General features: G+C 41.3%; 1 protein-coding gene across 1 annotated transcript in view; it reads right to left on the bottom strand.

Moving 5' to 3' along the window:
* LOC106083069 (nitric oxide synthase) overlaps positions 1-18,923 on the bottom strand; it is a 317,072-nt gene that overhangs the window by 226,259 nt on the left and 71,890 nt on the right. The window contains exons 4-5 of the mRNA XM_013245896.2: positions 11,631-11,722; positions 1,216-1,357 (exon numbers count right to left, since the gene is read on the bottom strand). Coding sequence (XP_013101350.2) covers positions 1,216-1,357; positions 11,631-11,722 — 234 coding nt within the window. The remainder of the gene's footprint in view (positions 1-1,215; positions 1,358-11,630; positions 11,723-18,923) is intronic.

An 18,923-nucleotide genomic window follows, 5' to 3' on the forward strand; every position in this document is an offset into this window, starting at 1 on the left:
ACGACTTAAAAATGGATCGATGGACAAAAAAACAGTGCGGAAAAACGGGCGAGAGAAGGACTGGAGAATGGGAAGGCGGACAAAAAGATGTGCAGCAGTACGGACATAAAGACGTCCATGTGGAAACACGGAAAATGGAAAGAGTGAAGAATTGATAAATGGACAGAAGGAAATAGGGGAAGGCGGACAACAGAAAATGTGGTCGGAAAGGAAGCACGAACAAAAGGAATGACAGACAAAAAGAAAGACGGACAATACCAACGTCGACCAAAAGAAAGGCGAATAAAAATAAGGACGAACAAAAGTAAGGATGGGAAAAAGGATGGACTAACCAAAAGAATGATTGACACAAGGAAGAACAGACAAAACAGTCGTCCGTATGGAAAGATCGAAGATTGTCAAGACTACAGAATGAACAGCCGGACAAAGGAAGTGCGGAAGAACAGTCGAAGGAAGGACTAAGGAATGGAAAGATGGATAAAAGGAAGTTCTACGGAAGAAGAAAAGGTAGGGCGGATTAAAGGTTGCACCAAAGGAATGATGAACAAAAGTTAGAAAGTAAAAAAGGAAGGGCAGACAAAACGAAAGGCGGCCGTACTAAAAGATTGGATGAAGTACCGTTACAACGAAAGACGGACAAAAGGAAGGACGGACAAAATGAAGGACGTACAAATGTAAGAATGGATAGAATGAATAAAGGACGAAAGGTAGGATGGACAAAAGGAAGGACGGACAAGACAAAGGACATGTAAGAAGGTCAAAACAAAGGACGCACGAAGAATAGACGAAGGATCCCAAATTTCTTCCCGTTATTCCTCCTACTTCAAGTTGCCGTTATTTCTAACCTACTGTCCTCCCGTTTCATACTTTTATACAAACAATATTTTTACATCAATCCATATCATGTTCTCACTACCCTTTAAATGTTAACCTGTTTTTCAATTAGCCAATAAAAATTCAAACTTTGTCCAAACTCTAGACCAAACTCATTTGTCTTTTGTTTTATTGCAACACCCTTCCCCTGCACTTAATTAAAAAGTCTTCAAGCACGAATATCCCTGCCGTACGTGTCGTCCAATGTAACCGCCATAACTTTACAAGTAATTGAATGTTGGGTTTTTTTAATACACATATCGCCCTGTAAGTTGCCATTTAAATTGATTGGAAAAACGATACAAAAAAAGAACATAAAAATAAATGCCATTGTTGTCTTACCTCTGTAAATTCAGCATTCAAGGGATCGCCAATAATTTTTCCATCGGCCTGCTTATATCCGGCATATGAAATGAGCTGAGGATTCCAGATGCGATAGTCGTGACGTCCATCACTGCGTTGGGGAAATATCGTTATGGCTGACCTGTAGATTGAGATATTTTTGGGGCAGCATCCAGAGCAGCAGTCCAACATGAAAAGGAAAAGGAAAAGCAATGATAGGAAGGAATATTAAAAAAAAATGTAAATATTTGTAATTAAAACAATTATAAGAAAGAAATCATGTGACAACTTAATTGGAAAACAATTTATAAATGTTTTCCAGGGTTTTGATGGGCTAACTTTAAGTTTACTATATAAGTAGAAAATTTCGATAACATTGTCCAGAATAATCCAACTTCTTCAAAGACTTTTTTATGGAAATCATATTTTGAAGAAAAATCTCTTTACCTCGTCAATTTTTTTCGTCAAAGTATTTTAAGCCATAACTAGACTGGTGTAGCAACAGATGACATTTTTTTCTAAGTGGTTTGTGGTCTATGTCCAACCAAGAAGTGGTGATAGTATTGGACGTACAGGTATCGGGGGGACTGGAGAAGTGGCCATTGATCTGCAAAATCTTCTGGCGCAGACACCCGGTTCGGGTCTTTGCGACAAGTTCAATCCCATCTCATTTTAGCATGCCTTCAATTTGCTTAGGACAAAAACATGCATAAGCCCCCCGAAAGTTAACAGGATGGCAACGGTTTCTCTCATCATCGTTAAATTAGCTTCAGACATTTTGAAAATACTGCATAAGTTTGGGATGGGACGCGTTTCGGTACGCCGTCTACTGCGCTGGACCTTATGTGTCTGATGAGAAAGAGAAAACTGAGGAGAACTTATTTCAACACACGTCTGGGACATCTGTAAGTTAAAGTCAAAAGGATACAATGGCAGCCTTAAAAAGGCTCAAAACATATCTCAGATAAAATTCTGAAGCTCCGGAAGATTCATACGAGGCCTCTAGAAAGATCCTAGACTCCAAACCTATTACCTTTATAGGGTGTATTCAGAAGTCAGACAGTGCACAGTGGGATATAAATTATTAAAAAAGCTGCCATTTAAAAATGAGCAGAGAAAACTATTCAGACTTTCCATCCTTTCTTCTATCTATACCAAGGACTTTAATCCTTTCTTCTTCCGTCTATCCGTTTGTTCGCCCTTCCTTACCTCCGTCAACCTTTTTGTCCGCCCTTCCGTTAGTTTGTCCCACCTTTTGTCCGTCCATCCTTTTATCTGTCCTCCCCTTGTTCGTCCTACATTTTGTCCGTCCATCTTTTTGTCTGCCCTTTCTTTTGTCTGTCCTTCCACTCACATGATGGATAAGACATTATGGATAAAAAGAAAGGCGAAAGAATGGAAGGACGGACAAAAGGAAGGATGAACGAACGAAAGGTAGGACGGACAGAAAGGCGTATGGACAAAAGTGCAGACGGATAGAAGGAAGGACGGACAAAAGGATGAACGAATGAAAGGTAGGACGGACAGAAAGGCGTATGGACAAAAGGGCGGACGGGCAGTAGGAAGGACCAGCAGAAGGAATGACAGACAGAAAGAAGGACGAACACAATGAAGGTGGAGAGAAGGAAGGACGGACACAAGGAAGGACGAACAGAAGAAAGAACGGACAGAAGTACGAACGGACAGAAGGAAGGACGGACAGAAGGAAGGATGATAGAAGAAAGAACGGACAGAAGTACGAACGGACAGAAGGAAGGACGGACAGAGAAAGGACGGACAGAAGGAAGGATGGACAGAAGGAAGGACGGACAGAAGGAAGGACGGACAGAGGGAAGGACGAACAGAAGAGAGTACGGACAGAAAGAAGGAAGGACGGACAGAAGGAAGTACGAACAGAAGAAAGTACGGACAGAAGGAAGGAAGAACAGAAGAAAGTATGGACAGAAGGAAGGACGAACGGAAGAAAGGACGGACAGACGAAAGGACGCACAGAAGGAGTGACGGACACAAGGAAGGATGGAAGGACGGATAGAAGAAGGATAGACAAGATTAGGGACGGACAACAACAGAGGCACTTATGAAAAGACGGATATAAGGTAGGTTTGAAGAGTGGATAGACGGATGAAAGGAAGTGTGGAAGGACGGACGAAGAAAGGGGGGATTTTAGCCCTTTTGTCCGTCTTTCTACACAGAAAACTGAAGCACGGAAAAATCAGAAGAGTGAAAAAATAGATGGATAGCTAGACGGACGGATGGAAGGCGAACGGATGAATAAATTGACGAAAAGAAGGAATGAAAGGAAGAAGGGAAGGACGGACAAAATGTAGACGGAAAAAGGAAGAATGGACGGAAGATCCTAAACTCTAAACAAATTACGGTAATGAATATCAGATAGTTCACAGTGGTATAGAAAGTAGTAAAAATTCTAACGTTTGAAAACGGGTAGAGATAACTCTTTGAAATATGAAATAGTTGAAACTAAGGTTTTACCGAGATCATGTGCAAAGCCTCATGGCCATAGACGGTCCGGTCGCCTCTTGGCAGGCCCCTACAGTTGGTCACCTCTGTATTTTGAAATTTTGTTCAGACTCAAAAGTTCATTTGTAAACCGAATTCTGAAGTTTTTTTGTTGTATAGAGCTTGAAAAATAAATAAAAAAATAGCGGGGCAAAGTTTTGGCAGAGCAGATTTAAGGCACATTTTGAATGGTCAATGAGGATGGCCCCACTAAGCTTACGAGGAGGTGTAGCAGCTCTCCAGACATTTCCATTGCATCCCCTGATCTCCTGAGTGACGTATACTGGCAAGCCGCCATTTCATTGGCATCAGATCACCTCCCCATCATTCTCAACATCGGCCGACCACCCGACTTTATAACCTCTGAGCGCCAATCGTTTATTAATCATAAGTAGGCCGATTGGGCCAGCTCCAGAGAGAACACCAATCGCCGCTTCAGTGAACTGACATCCCTCCTCAAGTTTGCTAGTTGCCGAGAGGAAATTCCGAGTCAGCATTAATGCAGCATCCGCTCGCTTTATGCCAGCCGGTCGAATACACCAAATGCGGCCCAATTCACCGGCGCAGGCAATGCTACTCGTAAACAAGCGCTATGGTATTCGTTGTACGAACCCCACCAGCGAGTTGAATCTGGAATCAGCGAGCTGAATCTGGAAATAAACAGGGCAGTCAGCGAACATAAGCGGAATTTGTGGCTGGAACACTTGGAGCAATGTAACTTAGGTACCGGTTTAGGCGAGTCACTCTCGAACCCTAGTAGACGAGATAATAGGACCTCAGTCATTTTTGGCGACGTAACTTTGACTGATCCGAAAAAATGCGCCAGGTTGTTAACCTTCATTTTATTGTGCATCCCGAGAGTGACAGCACTAAAAGGAGAGCCATTCGTGTCCTTGGACATTCGTGTCCTTGGACTACTAGCCGATGGACAGCCATTACAACCATTCGTGGCGTGAAATCATCCAAGGCTTTGGGCCCCGACGGAATCCTACACTGATGCTGAAGAATCATGATCTACCTGCAGTTCAGTACCTTACTACTGTCCTCAACCTATATTTGACATTCTTATAGCTCCCAATGTCTTGAAGATAGGCAGAGTGATCCCGTTTCCAAAGCTTGGTAAGGACCAGAGTTTGAGGGAGTCGTACAAACCAATCTTCCTTCTCTCACCAGTAGCCAAGATGCTTGAGGCACTACTTCTCCCGAGCCTCATAGAAAAAATTCCAATCGGCGGTCATCACCATGGATTCCGGAGACTGCATAGCACAACAAATGCTTTGCATGCCATCACCGCATCACTTCTTAAGGGGTAATGATCTACACCAGCTATGCAGAAGGGCCGAAAGGGTCTTGCATATGACTGGGCTAGACCCAAGTGTCTCAATGTTAACCCAGAGAAGGCAGAAATATGGATGTTCACAAGGAAGACAAAGGTGGGCCAATTTAACGCACCACGTTTCCTCAATAAAATTATTTCGATATCTGACAAGGTCAAATAATTAGGGGTCTTCTTAGATAGGAAACTGAATTGGAAGTGTGACATTCAGGAGCGTACTGAGAAGGCTCACAGATGGTGGGTACTATGTAGACGGGCTGTAGACTCGAATTGGGGCCTGCATCCAAGCATAGTCCACTGACTCTACAGAAGCGTGATTAGACCAATACTTACTCACGCCTCAGTAGTTTGGTGGACTGCCATGGATAAAAAGTGTAACTTTGGGACCATACAACAAGTTCAGAGAATATGTTGTCTGGGCATAGGCGGAGCGATGGAGACCACGCCCACTAGGGCACTGGATACTATTCTAGATATCCGACCCAATGACATACAATTTTAATTTGAGGCATGAGACTCAAGTCGATGGGAGAAAGGATTGCGGATGGGAGCAGCTGATACCATCGCGGTATAATCGAGGCGACTATAGGAAAGTGGAAGCAGGGGAGGAGGTTTCCCATCGGATACCTGAGACGACACTTGAGGTCGAGTGCGAGGCACTGCTGCCATTATGTCATTGCCATTATGTCACACGGATGGATCAAAGCTAGGTGACAGAGTGGGCCTGGTAGTCTACATTGAGAACCCAGGGACTGAGATCTGTTTTAGACTGGCTGACCATAATACGGTCCTGCAGGCGGAGATCCGGGCGATCACGGAATGCGTGAGGTGGTGTGGTACTATCGCGAGGAAGTCGAGTGTGATCATCTTTACAGACAGTAAAATGGCCATAAGGGCAATAACAACCGGACGGTAAGATCACGAATAGTCTTGGAGTGTAAGAAGATTAATGCCTTCTCTGAGGATGGCACAATCCGCATCGTTTGGGTGCCGGGCCATAACGGAGTAAGAGGGAATGAAAGGGCAGACGATTTGAAGAATAAGGGCAATTTCCCTCTGGGACGCATTGTTTAGGAGATACAGCCATTTTAAGTTTTCCAACTTAAATTTCCATTTTTAATGGATTTTCAATGCAAACTGAAATTTCAATTTCCAAAGGATTTTCAATGGAATTTGGAATTTTTTGATGGAGTCACGAGTTAAGTTATCCAACTAAAATTTCCATTTCTAAAGGATTTTCAATGAAATTTTGAATTTTTTGAATGAGTCACGAATTAGGGCTCTAGGACGCATGGTTTAGGAGATACAGCCATTTTAAGTTTTTAACTGAAATGTCCATTTTTAAAGGAATTTTAATGAATCACGAATTAAGGCCCACTTTCCTCTGGGACGCAAAGTTTAGGAGATACAGCCATTTTAAGTTTTCCAACTAAAATTTCGATTTACAAAGGATTTTCAATGAAATTTAAAATTTTTTGATGGAGTCACCAATTAAGGCCCACTTTACTCTGGGTCGCAAAGTTTAGGAGATACAGCCATTTTAAGTTTTCCAACTGAAATTTCGATTTCTAAAGGATTTTCGATGAAATTTGAAATTTTGTGATGGAGTCACGAATTAGGGCCCATTTCCCTCTAGGACGCATAGTTTAGGAGATACAGCCATTTTAAGTTTTTAACTGAAATGTCCATTTTTAAACGAATTTTAATGAAATTTTAAATTTTTTGATGGAGTCACGAATTAAGGCCCACTTCCTCTGGGACGCATAGCTTAGGAGATACAGCCATTTTAAGTTTTCCAACTGAAATTTCAATTTCCAAAGGATTTTCAATGATATTTGGAATTTTTTGATGGAGTCACGAGTTAAGTTTTTCAACTGCAATTTCGATTTCTAAAGGATTTTCAATGAAATTTTAAATTTTTTTATAGAGTCACGAATTAGAGCCCATTTCCATCTAGGACGCATAGTTTAGGAGATACATCAATTTTAAGTTTTTAACTGAAATATCCATTTTTAAAGCAATTTTAATGAAATTTTTAATTTTTTGATGGAGTCACGAATTAAGGCCCACTTCCCTCTGAGACGCATAGTTTAGGAGATACAGCCATTTTAAGTTTTCCAACTGAAATTTCGATTTATAAAGGATTTTCAATGAAATTTAAATTTTTTGATGCAGTCACGATTAAGACGAAGCGGGAATCCAGTCATGTTAAGCCAGATTTGTAATCATCTTTGCTACTGGGCTCTCTGGCTACATGGTTACAACAGTGTTTTCTATCTTTTTCACTTAACTCAGGTCTTAACCTTTCCTTCACCTTTTTCTGACTTAGACACATTTATCAATGTGTCATCTCCAACTATCTTTGCATTACTCTGTCTGTCCGTATGTTCCCCAGACAGCCTGTCTATCCATCTATGCTTTCACTCAACCAGTCTTTGTTACTGCAAGCATTAAAATTCGATTCAATTTTAATCTCTTCTTTTGTATGACTCCTAACAGGATGACGAATATGATTGTTGAACTTCAATTAACTCTGAACTACACTCCGCTTTTATAGATTCAAACAGTTAGTAACCACATCTATCTCTTTAGTACTTCCAACTAAAAACTGCAATTGTCAGTAAACATTTCGAAATCCCTTAAGTTCATTAAAGTCCATGAACTTTAAACCAAAATCTGGGGGGTACCAAAATCCAAACAAACTTTCCTCCTCTCACACACACACCTAGACTCACAATGTATGCTCAACGAAAAGGAATTGTAGACCTAAACCAAACCATCAGCATTCTAAATGACATATAAACCATAAGGCAGAGAGACGAAAAGGCTTCAATTCATAAAAACTTCAACTCATAACCGAAAAAATCGAAGCGTCCAATGAAGACAGACAAGAGCAAAAACTTGGATAAAGGAAGAATTTCATAGGGCAAAGTTAGAAAAAGGATTATAGCAACCCTGACCTTTAACCAGACAATGGCAAATGGTGAGGATGTATTGGGGTCCCAAGCATTACGGTTTCCGCCTTACAACACTATGCCACTTTTAATGGTAGTTGTGGTGATGGTTGTGGTGTTGGGTGCGATGATTGGCGATTACCAAACCTCATTCAATATTTGTCAACCCATAGCATACACAACCAACAGTCATTTACACACACACACCCTAACCCAACCCGATCAACACAATGTGTGTTGACAATAAAATTTGGGTCTCCCCTACTTTTTAATGGGATTATGATGAATTTTTCAAAGGAAACTTTAAAACAGCAGTCTTTGGAGATTTTTTGATAATTTTCCAGTTGATTAAAAGTAGTTTTAAGCAAACCCTAACTGCTTCTCCCACCATGTCATTGACTTTTTGACAAAACTGGTCAAAGCTTCTCTTGCCAAAGAAAATTTGGGCAAGGAAAAAATTGATGACGTATGGTGTTCCAATATCTAGCCCGTGTAGGAAAATCCAGCAGAGAGATTTTAGGTTTTGGGCTTAGTTTCTGTCTGAATTCAGACTTACTTAGACAATTAGTGTCCATTGTGATATCACAGTAGCGACAGACCAAAGCTTTTGGCAAAAATAGAACTTATGACCCCGGCATTGGCAATCCAGCATGCTACCAACTCAACTAAAGGGGCATTTAATCCCCTTATATTTGCTTAAACGTCGAAAAACATCAAAATACTAAAATATAAAATTTTTAAGCATATATTCCTATTTAAGGGAATTTTGGGGATTTTTGTAAAAAATTTGGGAATTCAACTTTTAGCTATTTTTTGACACAGCTTTTGAAGACACCGTTTTCTGTACTATGTCCAAGATATTTCGATGCGAAACCTCCAGTGAGCGCTCAAAGACCCACAAACCAAATCACGTCTTCAGCCTCTCCTCTAAGTTTCTTAGCTTCTGTCTGAATTCCGACTCAGTTGTTGTTATTGTAGCAGTGCGTTAAGTTCTAACTTTCGTCTGCTTGATTCTGTTGTGTGTCAAGATCCAGGAACAACGACTAAGATGGGGTGCGCCCACTGGGATCTGGGTCTGAGTCGAGTGATTCTGGCTGGACAGTTAATTGCTTTGTACGTGATTAACAAGGTTTTTTTGTCTACACCCCAAGTGCTGCCGGCAAGTGACTTGAGGACCCTGTTTCTGCTTTTGATTTTGTCGCAAATTGCTGTGGCATGTGTGGAGAATGTGTAGGAGCTGTCAAATGTGATGCCAAGTATTTTGGGGCACTTGATGAAGATTTGGTGGCAGATATCTTCAGATTTCTTGCAGTGAAATATGAGGCAAGTTCGATGCGGTAGACGCTCAACCTGTCGCCGATGTCATCAATGAATGATGTCATGAACGTACAATCATACGCATATGATACGATTTCTATGGCATCTGGAGGAGGTGGAGTGGAGTATGGGTAGAGGTTGAGCAGTGCCGGAGATATCACCCCGCCTTGTGGAACACCCTGTTTCCCTCTACGGTGATTCGACTTCTTATCCCTTAATTCCATATATGACTGGTGACCACACAGATAATCCGTGACCCAGCATTTCTGACCTGGGTGGAGGGACGTGTTGACTATGTCCTCAAGTAGTTTGGCATGGCTGACCGTGTCCACTGCCTTCGATAGGTCCAGTGCCACGAGGACCGATCTATAACATGGCCTGGGCTGATTGAAGCCACGGCAAACGTGAGCGGTAATGGCACTTTACTGAAGCGGCGATTGGTGGTACTCTCTGAAGTCTGCCCAATCAGCCTCTTCTGATTGATAAACGTCCGGCGCTCGGAGGTTATGAAGTCGGGCGGTCGGTCGATGGTGAGAATTATGGGGAGGTGGTCTGACCCCAAAGAGATGATGGCTTGGCAGGATACGTCACTCAGGAGATCAGGGGACGCAATGGAAATGTCTGGCAAGCTGCTACACCTCGTGTATGCTTGGCCATTAATTGGGACACAGCTACCAACCGGCGGTATGTACACGTTGTATAGCTCTATCCCTTCCTCTCGGTAACTAGCACATCAGAGGAGGGATGCCAGTTCACAGAAGCGGCGATTGGTGTACTCTGTGAAGCCAGCCTAAACTGCCTTCTTCTGATTGATAAACGTCCGGCGCTCGGAGGTTATGAAGTCGGGTGATCACTCGATGGTGAGAAATATGGGGAGCGTCAATCAGGTGATCAGGGGCACCTCCGCACTCCTCGTAATCCTTCTATCTGCTCTGCCAAAGCCATGCCACGCTTGTCGTTACCTAGGGGAGAATGCCATGAAATGTGATGCGCATTAAAGTCCCCTAGAACCAGACGATTATGGCCAGATAGTACCCCAATTGTGTTGGGGTTGTAAGCTTGGCCATTAATGCGGACACAGCTACCAACCCGCGGTATATAGACGTTGTATAGCTCTATCTCGGCAGTACCGGGCCTGACTGCTATCCCCATGCACTCCATGTGTAGGTGTCACTGGAGCCAGGCGCAGGCGAGATGGGTCTATATTGCACGGAATGGTGTATCACAAAGGCCAATCTCCAACCTCCATTCGTAAAGCGATCCTTACGTAACACATTATCCATGGCAACTATGCAAGCTGCAAATGTTGGTTAGCCTTGTCTCCTGGATCGCTGCGACCAATATGTTCTTCCGACTCATTAAATCCATAATCTCGTACATCTTGCCACGGAGACCGTTGCAATTCAGTTACAAAAATGGTACACTTCCCGGCACTGGCTGGCCAATATTGGGGCTGGGATGCTGCTGTTGCGTATATTGTCGCACGGTAGAGGTTGGGGGGGTCACATAGTCCGACGACGACGACGCTTGTGACACACTGCTGTCTATGTTTGCACAGCACCTTGCAACGTATTCAGTATGACTATACTCGCGTAGTGATGAAAGGCCAGATGTACCCACTCCGTGCACCAATTACACCTCACCGACCGATGATGGAGGCGTTTCTGGCAAACCGAACAGCACCAGGGTCCGGGGTTCTTTTCAATCCCGGCACGGACCAGAAGCTTGCGGAGAAGGCACTCTAGGATGTGCCTCTCCCATGGCAAAAAAAAAGAACGAACACGTACACTGAGGCGGCAGTCCTTACCGATGAAGGATTCCATCGGGTCAAGCCGGTGCGTACAACCGGCTGACATGGGATAGCTGGGATTTGTCTATTGTGATACCACAGTAGGGACAAACCAAAGCCTTTGGCAAAAATCTAAGTTATGTCCTCGGCACTGGCAATCCAGCTCTCCAACAACTCAACTACAAGGGGCGTTTAATCATCCTATATGTCCTTAAACGTCGAAAACACATCAAAATACTAAAATGTCACATTTCTAAGCTAATTTCTCAATTTAAGGAAATTTTGGGGATTTTTGTAAAAAATTTGGGAATTCAAATTTTGCCTATTTTTCAACACAGCTTTGGAGAATATCGTTTCTGTACCATTTTCAAGATATTTCGATGTGAAACTTCAAGTGAGCTCCCAATGACCCACAAACCAAATCACGTCTTCAGTTTCTCCCCTTTTCAAGCATACTCTTAACAATATCCTCCGATAAAATATATCAACCATATTAACATACCTTAGATTACCCTTATTTGTGGCATATTTTATGTGATTGCAAATAGCTTCAAACATTCCACTGGTGGTGGTCACATAACGGCAATCGAAAACCTTTAAAGAAGATAAAAAAGAAACATAAAAACCATTAGAATTGCCAAACACAAAAAAAAATTTTGATATAATATTTTGCTACAAATTTAGAAAAATACTTTGTGCCTTTCAACAACAACAACGAAAAAATTTATGTAGAATTAATTTGAGCTCTTCTCGTCCTCGTCCACGTCCTCATCCACATCCTTATAGCAAATGCCAAATTGAGAAAATGGAAATTTCCATTTTTGTCTTATTTCCAAAGGCATTCGAACGTAAGAGGATTTGCATGAAAGCAAACGCAACGAACAGTTGAAGAAGAAGAAGAAGATGTGAACACCATAAAGGACTGCTACAATAGAAGAAGACTGTGTTGCTGAGCGTTCAGCCCAATTTGCAATGCAAAGTAATACGAAATTTTGTCTTAAACTACAAACGGATATTTCAAGCAAATTTGCTTGCCTCATTGCTCTCACTCTATGGCATCGACATCAGGTAACGACGACGGCATTTGCATCAACATTTAGATTTGAATTCATTTAGTCGATAATAAAATTTTCGTGTAACATTTGCTGTTTTCCTTCGTTCGTTTTTGATATTTGTTTTAAATTTATTTTCACTTCCATTTCATTTGACTATGGAAGCAAATTGTGTTTGTCGAATAGGAGAAGCTTGTGCAAGAATTTGTTGCTGAGATGTTTAAAAGAAAATAGACAAGGTCGCCTTAGATGATTTTTGAGGGAAACAATTTTACAAAATATTCTTTAAAAGAAAATTGTCAAAAAAAAGTTTAGAAATTTTTCCGAGTTTTTTTTTATCATGGGATGTGGCGGCCACCCAGAGTCTTGGTCCTGAAAAAAATTCAGTCCACCCCAAAATACCTTTTATTTAAGCCCCATATTGCCATGTTTAGCAAATACGTCCAATTTGGGAAGTCTTTTTGGGGTGAGGTAGCCATCTGGGTACTTGCACCCGAAAGTTGATATCAGATTCGTTTTCTACTCCGATAGACCTTTCATTTGAGTCCCATATTGTTATGGTTGATAAAAATGTCCGTTTTAGGGATGGAGCGGCCCCTCAATCACTTGGTTCCACATTTTGATATCAGATTAGTTTTCTACTCTCAAGAACCTTTCATTTGAGCCCCATATTGTGATAGCTGGTTTATACATTCAATTGGCGGGCTTTGGGAGTGGGGCGGTTCCCTTTGTCACCCCACCCCAAATTTGGATACCAAATTTGTGTGTGTATCAGGGTGGTAGTGGGTATCAATTTCGTGCTCTACTTCCCAATACCTTTCATTTGAGCCCCACATTGACATGGTCGGTATATATGCCCGATTTAGGGGCATTTTGGGGGGTGGGGTAGTCGCCCAAACACTTAAACCTGAAAATATATCAACATTCCTGCACTACTTTCAAATATCATTTATTTCAAACCCATATTGCCATTGGCCCAAAATTTGGATAAACCCCTTATTGCAAAAGTCAGCAAATATGTCCGGTTTGGAGTATGGCCCCTAAAAACTTTCAATATCGAGCTGCACTCTCTTTAAGACCCAATTAGCCATTTAGACAGTTGGTTTCGAATGTTAATATCATATTCGTGGTCTACTCCCAATTACCTTTCATTTGAGCCCCATATTTCAATAGTCGGCAAACATGTCTGGTTTGGGGGATGGGGCGGCCCCTCATTGATTTTGCCCTGAAAATATATCTCAGATTCGTGTTCTTCACTAAAATACCTCTTATTTGAGGCCCATACAGCAATAGTCAGCAAATACGACCTATTTGGGTGGTTTTATAGGGTGGTATGGCCCCATAGGCACCCCCAGGCATCCCACCTGAAATTTGGATACAAAACTTTTGTTTTTAGGCTACTATGAGAAGGCAAACAAAATTTCGCTTAAATCACACAACCCATCTCCGAGATATGGCGTTTATGCAAATTAGGGTAAGGGGGAGGGCCGCTCCCCTTCTGATATCATAAACTTATATTGGTGCTCTACTCCCGAATACCTTTATTTGAGCCTTATATTGCTATAGTCGGTAAATATGTCCGGTATAGGCGTGTTTTTGGGCGAAAGGCGGATCCCCATATATCAGATTCGTGTTCTGGTCTTAAATACCATTCATTTGAGTCCCATTTTTTCATTATTGGTTTATATGCCATTTGGATGGCTTTGGAGGTGGGACGGCCCCCTAGATATCCCACCCTAAATACCAAATTTCTGTTTTTGATTTATTATAAACAAACAACATTTCGCTGAAATCGCCCCACCCATCTCTGAGATTCGGCGTTTGGATTGTTAGATCTACTTCATTCTCTTGGTTTTGATGGTGGATTGGAGTAGCCAAGCTCTTTACCCCGAAAGGGGATATCAGATTCATTCTCTACTCCCAGAAACGACATTGGAGCTACATGTTGCTATAGTCGGTATATATGTGTGGTTTAGGGGGAGTTTATGAGGTGGGGCGTCCATTATTCACAAATATGTCCAGTTTGAGGGGTATGTAGGATGGGGAGGCCTCCCACGCACTTAGCCCTAAAAAAATATCAGCATCGTTCTCTCTGCGGGGGATTGCCCTCTGACACATCCTTTCATTTGAGTACAATAGATTCTCTTTCGTTGTACATGACAGCTTGGTTTTGGTTTTTGTTGGGAGAAGAGAGTCGGTCGGACCCACTGACGCTAAGACTCAAAAGATTATTTATTTGAGTCCTTTATTGTCGCGATATACATGCCCTGCTGAACGGCAGGACCACATATCGACAGGACGTGACTGAGATTCTTGAATCCGCATATCAACATTAGATTGGAACTCTATTGTCATAGACCTTTTATGATGGTCTAATATGTCCACTTGGGACGGTTTTGGTTGTGGGGCGGCCCCCTTGGTAATTACAACCAGTTTTTAATATTCCATAATCAGGTTCGTACTCTACTCTAGAATACCTTTCATTGGAATCCCATATGGTCCCGGTCGGTCCACTTTTGATTTTGAGCGTTAGTTTTGATGCGGTTTTGGGCTTGATCGGCGCCCTAGGTACTTGGATTTTTCAAATCATATTCGTGTTCTACTCCCGAATACCATTCATTAGAATTCCATATTGTCCCGATCGGTCCACTTTGATTTTTGGAGGTTTTGGGCTTGGGACTGCTCCCTAGATAATTGGTTAAAATTTTTAATATCATTTTCATACTATACTCTCGAATACCTTTCATTGAGGTTCTGTATTGTTTCGATCGGTTCACTTTTTATTATGGGCGTTACTCTTGGGGGACATCCCAGGTATTTGGATCCAATTTTTAACACCATATTCGTATTCCAATCCCGAGGGCCTTTCATTTGAGTTCCATATTGTCCCGAACGGTCCACTTTGATTTTTGGCGGTACCTTTGGGGTGGTTTTTGGCTTGGGACGGCTCGCTGGGTACTTGGACCCAATTTTACATATCATGTTCACATTCTACTCCCAAATACTTTTCATTTGAGTCCCATATTGTCCCAATCGCTCTACTTTTGGTTTTGTGCGCTATTTTTGGGGCGGTTTGGTGCCTGGGGCCTTCATTTGAGTCCCATATTGTCCCGATCGGTATCTTGTTTTGCTGGGGGATTTTAGGGGGTGGGGAGGCCCCTCGGCCACCAAGGAATACATTTTTATGTCAGATTTGTAATCTACTTTTAAATACCTTTCATTTGATACCCATATTGCTCAAAGCAATAAAAGTGTTTTGTTGGTGGTGTTTTTAGGGGTGTGGGACCCCCGCGACACTTAGTGTGACATTTGCTTGCCATGTTCGTAATCTGCTCTTAAATACCTATTATTTGATACCCATATTGTCCCAGTCGGTAAACATGCCCGTCCGGGTGGGTTTTGAGATGGGGCGTCCCCCCCCAGATCAGTTGACCCTAAAATTGTATACCAATTTCGTTTTTTGAGATACCATGAGGTGGCATAAATGATTTCGCTTAAATCGGTGCACCCATCGCCGACATCTGACGTTTTTTGAAAATTTGGGTAAGGGGAAGGGTGCGCCCCCCCTCGGTAACTTATCCTGCTGAGGGATTTTATGGGTTGGGGAGGCCCCTCAGTCACCAAGGAATAACTTTTGATGTCATATTTGTACTCTACTTTTAAATACCTTTCATTTGATACCCATATTGCTCAAAGCGATAAAAGTGTTTTGTTGGTGGTGTTTTTAGGGGGGGAGGATCCCCTCAACACTAAGTGTGACATTTCCTTGCCATGTTCGTAATCTGCTCTTAAATACCTTTAATTTGATACCCATATTGTCCCAATCGGTAAACATGCCCGTTTGGGTGGGTTTTGAGATGGGGCGTCCACCCTGTTATTTGACCCCAAAATTGTATACCAATTTCGGTTTTTGGGGTATCATAAGGTGACATACAAAATTTCGCTTAAATCGGTGCACCCATCGCCGACATCTGACATTTTTTGAAAATTTGTGTAAAGGGAGGGGTCCGCCCCACCTATCGGATACCAAAAAATTTAGTAACCTATTTTCACCGAAGGACTTAAACTCTACCATATGTGAAAATTTCATGCGGAACATGCGGAATTTCATTCGGAACGGACAAACAAATTATCACTCATGGTAGAGATTGAGCCCCCGGTGAAAATAGGGTACTACATTTTTTGATATCCGAAGGGGGGGCGGACTCTCCCCCTTACCCCAATTTTCAAAAACGGCAAAATTTCCAAAAACGTTCGTTTGGAAAAAATGAACCAAATTTTTTTATTGAAAATTTCGTAAAAAATTTCCTTTATGGAAATTTTTATTAAACATTTTTTTTGAACATTTGGCAAAAAATTCCTTTTATAGAAAAATTTTGAAGTTTTTTTTTATAGAACATTTTTCAACAGTTTTTTATAGAAAATTTTCCAAAAATGTTACTTTATAAAAAATTTCTTTTGTACCAAATATTCCGAAAATTGTCTATTATAAAAATTTTTTCACACATTTCCTTTTATAGAAAACTTTTCGATAGTCTTCTTTCATAGAAAATTTTCTAAAAGTTTTCTTTAGAAAAAATTAACCAAAATCTTCTAGTATAAGAAATTGCCCAAAAATTTTTTGTTACAAAAAATTAAAAAAAAAAAAATTTTTTTCATAGTAATATTTTATAAAAATTTAATTTTTATAAAAACATTTTGGCAAAGCTTGCATTTCTCAAATCTTTATTTCGATGGAAAATTTTGTAAATTTTTTTTTTGCTTTAAATTTTTTCTAAAGAAAATTGTGGAAAATTATTTTTTACAGTAAATTTTTCCTTATTTTTTTATCAATAGAAAATTTTGCTAAAATTTTTTCTGTAGAAAAGTTTGTTAAAATTTTATTCCTACAGTAATTTTTCAATCAGACATGTGCTTTACAACCTACTCTAAATGGGTTGGTATGTAGAGCACCATGATCGATATGACGAAGCGAGCTGATGAAGATTCATGGCGAATCAGAAATCGCGAAATGGGAAGCCAGTCAAATGCTTTTTAGCAACCTCACAAAGTTTGCCTTACTATTAAGAGTTCTTTGCTGCGTTTGAAGAGAAAGCATCGAACAAAATGGCCGGACAATAGCCTGCAATGGAATCTCAACAAAAAAGTTTTTCTGAAAATTATGGCAGACAGAGAAAATTTTGTCAAAAATGTATACTTGTAGAAAATGAAGTCAAAATTGCGTTTCTATAGAAAATGTTTTTAAAATTTTAATTGTGTAATTTTTGTTTCTCTGAAAAACTTTTTGTTGGTTTTCTATGAAGTCGGCAAATGCTATGCCTATTAAATTTTCATTGTTTTCTACCTTAAGGTCTCCTTTATTCATTTAATTACTTTCAGTCCCCATAGGTCATTTTTAAATCCCCCATAGAGAATGCATTGCGACTTTGCTCCTCTTATCTTAAACGAGTCAAGAATTTCAATTCATAAATTTCATCTTTGCCCACGTTAGTCACATAGAGATATTCCTTGGCTGACCTACGCTTTTATCGCAGTATCTTCTCTGATTCAGTTCTCGTTAATTACGCTCTCGCTTAATTACAAATTCGCTTTTGCTATGTCATTATAATGGGCATTTGTGATGTTGTTGTAGATGTGTGGAGAATTTCATAACGTGATAATCTCCTTTTCACATGTGCTCTAAGCCGTTAGGAGTGTGGTTTTCAGGAATTTCTAATGCTTTGGCATTTTGCAAATTGAATAGAATTTCAATTCGTTTTGAACAATTTAAAAATCAATACTTGAGGGAAATGATGGAACCCTGAAAGATGATACATTCCAACATTAATTTAAGACAATTTTATATAATGAAGAAAATAGCGGACTCTTAAGGCAAATGGGTTTGACTTAGCAATACTCTTCAAGCTGTTGAGCCATTCATAAACTCTTTATGTAATTGACAGTCTTGACATTTTAGCCATGCCCGTCAGTTATGACCCTTTTGAACAAATGTGAACCATGCGATGTCCCAAGTTTCCAAAAACCTTAGAGAAAGAAGATGTGAGACCTCGGAAAACAGGAAGAATGGAAAACCAGAGCGGGTGTGAAACGCCTATCCCTCATGCAAGCCCGTATGTAACTTCTCCGGATCTTATCGCACCCTCGGTCGCACCTTATCGCACCATCCAGTTCCGTTCACAAATCTCAGGAGAACTACAGAGGTACGTTCGCAAGATCACAGAAGAACCGCTTTCCCAGAAAGGACAGCCTGGGTTCCTGCAGATCCGTATACAAACAGCTCGTTAGTCTCCTCCTCATTCCCATGAAGACTACTCCTGCAGAATTCATAGTGCGATATTCCCATGCGCGATGCAATGAGGCGTATGAATCAATGTACGGTTATGACCCCTTGTCAATTTGCTTAGCGACCCCTTGTCGAACGCCAGTAACTCCTTCGCCCTGCTCCGGTCAATGACAGGCCAATTATGACCCGTGTCTGGTTATGACCGCCGTCAGTCTGCTCAGCGACCCCTTATAGAACGCCAGTAACTCTTTCATCCTCCTCCGGCCGAAAACAGGCCAGAACGCCTTAGCGGTCTGGCAAACATCCGCTGAGTCCCATCTCACCACCGACTCTGCTCTTGCTGTCTTGTCTACTAGTTCGACAAATGTCGCAGGGGCAAAACCGGTGGCTGTTTTACCCGGCGCAGACGTCCGCCTCTTTATTACCCGAAATCCTTTCATGCCAGAGCGATTTAGCGGTA

The sequence above is a fragment of the Stomoxys calcitrans genome, chromosome 3 (genome assembly GCF_963082655.1).
Source record: "Stomoxys calcitrans chromosome 3, idStoCalc2.1, whole genome shotgun sequence".
NCBI lineage: Eukaryota > Metazoa > Arthropoda > Insecta > Diptera > Muscidae > Stomoxys > Stomoxys calcitrans.